Genomic DNA, 8235 nt, shown 5'->3' on the forward strand with positions numbered 1-8235 from the left:
TTTCAATTATTAGTAATTTTGTATTTGTAAGTTTTCAAATTATAAAGGTGACAGGGTATTTAAAATCATGTGCCCATCTCATTCCTCACATTGACATAAACCAAGTTGCAAAGTACTAAACATTATACTAATTGAGTAATATTACATATGAAGAACATTAAATATTTGTGGTGTAAATGAATCAACGTATTCGCGAGCTTTTTGATATTGTTTGAAAAATATTTGATTCGTATTCAAAATTATTGAATTCGATTGGAACATGTTTGAAATGTTTTTCGAATCGAACTCGATGTGAAATTACTTTGTTCGAAAATTTACGACCATAAACCCTAATGCGTTTTCCGTGTCCGTAGTTTCTTCCTATCTTCGCCGATTCACCTCTCCTCCTTCTCGAGTTCGAAGTTCTGTCGTCCACTGCAAAATAGTCTAGAGTTGCATGCAAAACTAATGTATCTGATTATTTAAAAGATTAAGAAATTGAAGCTTTTACCTTTTTTCCTTCAAAAAAGAAAAGAAAAGAAAAGCCCTATACAGGATTGTTTATAGATTCCACGTTGCCTTCATTTCTTAGAATACTAAGGTTTGTTCGTTTTTGTTTTAATTTTCATAAAAAAAAATTAAGTTCTTTAAATGTTTGGTTATTTGAACATTCAAAACAAACAGAGTAGGTTTCTTGTGAGACGGATCAACCCTACCGATATTCACAATAAAAAGTAATACTCTTAGCATAAAAAATAATATTTTTTCATGGATGACCCAATAAGAAATCCGTCTCACAAAATACGACCCGTGAGACTGTCTCACACAAATTTTTGCCAAACAATATATCATGTTGGAACAGAATTTAATAATACAATTTTTTTTTTTTCTATGATCATATTTATTTATTTACAAAAATAGGAAAGAAAATGATCGACATTCAAGGACATTCTTGACAATTCGAATAAGGTGGACCTAAAACATTGAGATCTGCTCCACCTGTTGGCATATCCGATATTATTATTTATTTAAAATCGAAAAAGATATGGTACAGCTTTAATGGTGGAGTTAAATATTTTTCAATACAAAAATTCAACTGAGATGATTTTATATTGTATTTTGTGATATAAATATTTTATTTGATTTAATTTATAAAAAATATTTTTTTTTGTAATAATTTTAGATTGATTCAATCTGTCTCTTACAAAAATTACACCTTTTCAATTATTAGTAATTTCGTGTTCGTAAGTTTTCAAATTATAAACTTGATAGAGCATTTAAAATTATGTGCCCATCTCATTCCTTAAATTGACATAAACCAAGTTTCAAAGTAATAAACATTATACTAATCGAGTAATATTACATATCAAGAACATTAAATATTAGTGATGTAAACAAATCGAACACATTCGCGAGCTTCTCGTGATTGTTCGAAAAATTTGATTCGCATTTTAAATTATTGAATTCGATTCAAACATGTTCAAAATATTTTTCGAATCGAACTCGAATTGAAATTATTTTGTTCGAAAATTCACCGGTAAAACCTAATGAGTTTTTATTGTCAGGTGTTCCTTCCTATATTGGCCGATTCACCTCTCCTCCTTCTCGAGTTCTAAATTCTGTCGTCCATTGCAAAATATGGGTTTGTAGGCTAGAGATCTATGCAAAAAGAGAACCACCGAGCTCTAACCCATAACCGAACTGGACTTCTTTAGCGTGGAAGAACTTGTCCAAGATGGTACTCAAATCTGGCAGAGACGGACGTCCCCTTTGATTTTTTATTTTTATAAATTATGATATTAGATATAATTATTTTATTTTATTTTTCTCTTTCCATTTGTCTCTCGTAAAATTCTTAATATATTTTTTCATTTTCTAACTTAATTTTTCTAGCTTCGTCCCACAATCTTCCGTTGGAACAAAAGATGTCATTCTCGTGTCGGGCTCGGAGTACGGTTTGAGATTTGACTATGAATTACAATATGAAACGGAGGAACCACTACTGTGTAAATTGTCGGAAGGAATCGAATCAAAGACAAAGGCCACCGAGGAGGCAGCACCTATTTGGGGAGTGGTGTTTGTAAAAATTTGAGCTTGAGCTCCATTTTTCGTATCCAAACCATGAATAATAAAAATTTGAGCTTTGAATCGAACTTTAAATATATTTATTCGAATTCGAGTTCGATATTAAATACTGAAATTTACTTAAAGTTTGGCTCGATTAGTTTATACTCTTGTTAAATAACCAATAAGCATTCAGATCTGAATTGAGTTCAAAGCGTTTTATATTTTTTAATAGCCTAAATTCATTCGAAATAACTCAATTTATCTTTTTTTAGAAGAAGAAAGGATTGAATTTTCAACCCTCATGAATTTTATAATACAATAAATACATTAACATACCTGATTATTTAAAAGATTTAGAAATTGAAGCTTTTACTTTTTTTTAAAAAAAATTTATTTTAAAAAAGCCCTATACTGGATTGTTTATAGATTTCTCGTTGCCTTCATTTCTTAGGTTTTGTTCGATTTTTTTTTTAAATTTTGTCGGAGTTTAATTTTCATTGAAAAAAATTAAGTTCTTTAAATGTTTGGGTATTTGCACATTTCAAAACATATATCATGTTGGAACAGAATGTAATAATACAATTTTGTTTTTCAAAATATTGGAAAATAAATTAAAAATAAATATTTTTAGAGGCATACATAAAAATGTATTTTGAGGATTTTTTTTTTGAAGAGCATCAATCAACATGGATGAAATTTATTTTACGATTCATAATTAAAATAATAAATAAAATTTTAAGATAAACTAGATAATAAAATCAATAACACAAAAGGACAAAGGAAGTATCATGTATAGCTTATAGATTTTCGTGAAATGACATATTTCTTTTTTGGATCTTATAAATAAAAAATTATAATATTTATAATTGTTTTAAAATATATAATATATATTAAATAAATGGAACTTATATTTTTGTCCACAGTATTTCTTTTAGGCTTTCAATTTTAGTTTTGTTATATTAAATTTTTTTCAGTTCTAGTTTATTATAGTATGTGATATAAAAAAATAGAGTAAGTATCTTGTGAGACGGTCTCACGAATCTGAGACGGGTCGACCATATCGATCAACATTAAAAAATAATATTCTTAGCATACAAAGTAATACTTTTTCATGGATGACCCAAATAAGATATCTGTCTCACAAAATACGACTCGTGAGACCGTTTCACACAAGTTTTTTTCCAAAAAAAATATTGATAAGATGAAAAAAAATATTGTCAAGAATTAAAAAATAAATAAATCAATCCAAAAAAATTAATTTCCCGAAATTAAAAAAAAAAAAAAACATTTCTTACGTATAACAGGACATGTATCGGTCCTAAGCTGAGAATTATCCAGAAGTTTTTCTACACCAACGGAGAAGACGAAAGAACCTAGAAGAAAGTATAATCAGTGGTGAAGCTTTATCTAATCTTCAACGTCGGAAAATGGCATCTCAGAAAAGGGTTCTCTTGTTATGCGGAGATTATGTCGAAGATTACGAGGTTACCGATTATTTTTCCATAAAATTTCAATCTTTTCCTCCTCACATCACAAGTGAAGTTTTCTAAGTAATTTTGGTTGCATATACGCAGGTTATGGTGCCATTTCAAGCATTGCTGGCATATGGGCTGTCTGTTGATGCAGTTTGCCCCGGGAAGAAAGCCGGGGACATATGTCGTACCGCGATTCACGACTCTTTAGGCTACCAGGTTTATTTGAAAATTAGTTAATAGAACAGCTTTTGCTATTTCTGAATGAATTAGTTACGGTTTATTCTTGATTACCACTTTATATTGTTAGTTTTTTTATGCTGTGTCCAAGTGTTTTCTTGACTACATTTGGTTGTTACTAGGGGTAACTTTGTGTTTCTTGTGATGTACATGATACTACTAAGTGAAGTTTGAAAGTTCAAGACTTTTTCTTTCTTTCTTTCTTTCTTTCTTATTAGTTTCTCTCTCTGTTTTTTTTTGGGGAATTTTTAGGATTCTGGGCTACATTCTCGTCTGATGTTTTACTGAGGTTTACTTATTTATGGCTTGAAATATTAAGCTATTATTTGTTTGACCAATCGTTAGTTTGAGCTTTGGTCGAAGAGATTTCAACTTGCTTTTCAGGCGGAAGAGATTACAAATTCAAGATATTTGGTGTGAGATGCGATCCCCACTAGATATTGATTTAGTTGCTACCGGTTGGTCTTGGATGTTTAATATCCGGTTAATGTACATGTGTAAGTCTTGGATATTGTTCTAAGATATATATCCCCTCATAAGTTATGTTCAACCTACCCCTGAGGGAGTATGTTAGAAGTATAAAATTATTGTCCAGATAATCTCTGGTAAGCTCAAACTTTTGGGAGAAAAATGTTTTATAAAGTTGTTTATAGTAGTAGAAAGCAGGATAGTTGCTTTCTAATAGTCTAAATCATGAATATTTATGCATTTGAAGATGAGAATCAAGAATAATGATGGGAAGTTTGGAGCGGTTAAGATACACTTTTGAATCAATTTGATGTATTCAGTCATATTAATATGCTTACTTTATGATGACTACCTCCCTACACTTGCTCTTTTGGCTTATAAGTCCTTGATATACAAGTGTTTAAGAAACCCAAATCTCCTTTTCTTCATGCAAGCTTATCCATTATGTGTTTTGGTTTGTATTTTGTAAGTGTATCTGTTTGGATTTATATGCAAGTTCGAGTGAAACGACCCTGCTGTTCTTTTTGGAGTGTCGTACTTTCTTGATATGCCAAACGAGTCCATTAGTTTCATTAGCTTTCTTTCGAATTTAGTATATTACCTTTTTCTGGTTTTTGATAATGTGTGCAGACCTATTCTGAGTCCCAGGGCCACAATTTTTCCCTCAATGCAACTTTTGATGAAATAGATGCCGCCAAATACGATGGACTAATCATACCGGGAGGGCGTGCCCCAGAATATCTTGCAATAAATGAATCTGTGGTAAACTTGGTCAAGAAATTTGAGGAGTCTCATAAGCCAATTGCCTCCATCTGCCATGGGCAATTGATCTTGGCTGCAGCTGGTATTGTTAAAGGCCGGAAGTGTACTGCATATCCTCCTGTGAAGCATGCACTTGTTGCTGCGGGTGCTCATTGGGTAGAACCAGACACAATGGCCTTCTGCACTAGTGAGGGGAACCTCATAACTGGAGCTACTTATGAGGGGCATCCTGAGTTCATTCAGCTTTTTATCAAGGCATTAGGAGCCAAACTATCTGGTTCTGGAAAGCGCATTTTATTTCTCTGTGGGGTAATGATTCAATGCCCTAGGTTTTTTATTTTGAGGCTGATAGCTAGTATGAATACCAAGTTCTTTCAAAAGCTCAAACTCGTGAAAGACGTTTCAACGATGACACTTTACTTTAACATGCCTCCTCACGTGTATGACAGATTTCAGAGAATATATGTCAAGAATAAATACTAAGGTGTATATACGCATGTCGATCAGATCATAGCACCCAAGGTCAACTTAATAAAACATGTGGGGTTTCACATGGCTCTTATATCATAATTTTTTTCTACCACATTGAATCTCAATAGAAATATCTATAGTTTTCTGCACATGATCTTCTGATCATGCTACTCTTTTTTTCAGCATCTGCCATTTCTCAAGTATGATTGGTAACTATTCATACATATTAATTTACTAACCCTTTTATGATTTAGTTCAGTTCTTATTGGTGTTGCCACTTTTGAAGATTTGCATCATTCATCAATTATCGTGCTTTTGCGGTTACAATGCAGGATTACATGGAAGACTATGAGGTGATGGTTCCTTTTCAATCTCTTCAAGCTCTTGCCTGCCACGTGGATGCCGTATGCCCTGGAAGAAAAGCGGGTGATAAATGCCCGACAGCTGTTCACGACTTCGAAGGCGACCAAACATATAGTGAGAAGCCTGGCCACCAGTTCTCTTTGACCACCAATTTTGAAGGTTTGGATGCTTCTAGCTACGATGGATTAGTGATACCCGGAGGCCGAGCTCCAGAATACTTGGCATTGGATGAAAGTGTTCTTAAATTGGTGAAGGAATTTGTGGAATCTGGGAAACCGGTAGCATCAATATGCCATGGACAACTAATTTTATCAGCTGCTGGTGTTCTAAAGGTAAGCTTTTCACGCACCTACATCGTTAAATAGCTAAGATAAGTACATAAGCATGATCACCCCGAATAATAATTTTATGTGCATCGTTTCAATTTAGTTGCGTAATTCATTGGAAATATGGTTAGGTAATACCATTTTTTTTAAATGTTTTCATCAGGGCAAGAAATGTACTGCATATCCCGCAGTGAAGCTCAACGTTGTTCTGTCAGGGGCAACTTGGCTAGAACCTGAACCAATCGAGAGTTGCTTCGTGGACGGTAATCTTGTCACAGGTGCCGCTTGGCCCGGTCATCCCCAATTCATATCTCTGTTCATGAGACTTCTTGGTCTGCACGTGACATTCTAGTCATGTTTTCTTGCCATACTTCGCTGTTGCATATCTGTACACAATAAGTGGTATATCTACCACATCACAAACTTCGGCCTCCCTTTGCTTGTTCTGTGTTTCTAGTCAAGAATATATATATAATGAAATGTGGGACTTTTATAAATATTTTCTTCCTTTTTTGGTGACATTTTTATAAAATATCAATGTGATCGGTCCTTGTAATTTAGCAAAGTCTGGTCCTTGATTTGATTTGATGTTCCATGTGATAATGTCGTTGTAATTTATCGGATTTAATATATAATTAACAATAATAAACTTATTCGTTCACGCTAATTTAATCATAAGGAACGGTCACGACTCATGACACAACTTGATTTGGCAAACTTTTTAGTTGGCTAATGGAAATAATTAGGGGTTCACGATGTGAAGTATTATAAATTATTTAGTTGACAAGATTTCAAATTTTGTGCCCCTTTTGATTCCCCCGAGAAATTTTTAATTAGGATAAGGTTTTTTGTTAGACAGTTTTATATAATTTTATTTGTGAGAGGAGTCAATTTTATTTATAATTACAATAAAAAAATATATTTTTGTCATAAAAATAATATTTTTTTTATGAGTAATCCAAATAGGCTATTCGTTTTATAAAATTGACTTGTCATATCGTTTCATACGAATTTTTGTGTTTTAATTATTAAATAAATTCTTATTTCAAACCAACTATTTCAAATAAAGCTATATACGATTGAGAATGATGATTTTTTTTTTATATAAATAACTTTACATCCAAGTATTATTTTTAAAAAAGTAATATCAGTTTTCTAATCATTATAGGCCAACATTATTCGATTTTCAAAACTTGCATATCTTCTTGTTAATTTGGGATTGTCATTTGGTTCAAAGTTTCCAACTTGAAATCCAAATTGTATATTTTCTAATTTTTTTTTTTCCCAAATTCATTTTTGACAAAAACTTGTGTGAGACGGTCTCACGGATCGTATTTGTGAGACGAATATCTTATTTGGGTCATCCATGAAAAAGTATTACTTTTTATACTAAGACCATTACTTTTTATTGTGATATGATTAGGGTTAACCCGTCTCACATATTAAGATCCATGAGATCCACTCTTTTTTGACTTTTGGGTTAATTCCCAAAACAAATGCTTAGTGAAAATGTTAGTATTCCTTTTTTGGAGCAAACTACCCGTAAATTCATGGAACGAAATATTTTTTAACTTCTTCGATTATGTGAATAACAATGACAAAAATATACTAAGCATAAGATATTTAAAAAATAGCATTTCCCCAATTCTGACAATCACATAAATAATTCTTTTAGTTGACTCCAATTTTTTTATTATCTATTTTTCTTATAATTAAATTGTGTGGACGAAATGTTTTGATGAATTTGAATTCTGAATCCTAATTCACTCTTAACTTTTTGGATAATTGTCAAAACCATAGAATTGAAATTATGCAACTTAATTTAAGGTTTTTTTTAAAACAAGGTATAATCACCATATTTACGATGGACCGAAGTAATCATTTTCCTATTATAAAAGATGTCTAGGCTCGATTAATAAAAAAATCTCCAATTATAAAAGTCATTTAAAATCTAATTTTTTGGGAATGTAAAATCCATTGTTAGAATGATTCAATACAAACGAATTCAAAGAATTTATTATTATAAATTTGAAATCTTTAACTCAAAATTTGTAAGTTGTGTAACGATCAAAGACACTATATATATA

At 31.6% G+C, this 8235-nt stretch overlaps 1 protein-coding gene across 1 annotated transcript; it reads left to right on the top strand.

Annotated features, from left to right (window-relative positions):
- The first annotated feature begins 3340 nt into the window (after window positions 1–3340).
- On the top strand, window positions 3341–6582 carry LOC140986504 (protein DJ-1 homolog D). The gene is made up of 5 exons (XM_073454779.1): window positions 3341–3530; window positions 3621–3737; window positions 4857–5297; window positions 5792–6154; window positions 6312–6582. The coding sequence occupies exons 1-5, from the start codon at window positions 3474–3476 to the stop codon at window positions 6498–6500; spliced, it is 1167 nt and encodes a 388-aa protein (XP_073310880.1). The 5' UTR covers window positions 3341–3473; the 3' UTR covers window positions 6501–6582.
- Window positions 6583–8235: the final 1653 nt, after the last annotated feature.

Source organism: Primulina huaijiensis, chromosome 10 (genome assembly GCF_012295235.1).
Source record: "Primulina huaijiensis isolate GDHJ02 chromosome 10, ASM1229523v2, whole genome shotgun sequence".
NCBI lineage: Eukaryota > Viridiplantae > Streptophyta > Magnoliopsida > Lamiales > Gesneriaceae > Primulina > Primulina huaijiensis.

What these genes read in the sequence shown, in the direction of transcription:
- LOC140986504 (XM_073454779.1), top strand. Translation starts at nt 3,474, where the DNA reads ATGGCATCTCAGAAAAGGGTTCTCTTGTTATGCGGAGATTATGTCGAA. An exon ending in ATTATGTCGAAGATTACGAG is followed by an intron (nt 3,531 to 3,620) that starts GTTACCGATTAT and finishes GCATATACGCAG; the next exon opens with GTTATGGTGCCATTTCAAGC. An exon ending in GCATTTTATTTCTCTGTGGG is followed by an intron (nt 5,298 to 5,791) that starts GTAATGATTCAA and finishes GTTACAATGCAG; the next exon opens with GATTACATGGAAGACTATGA.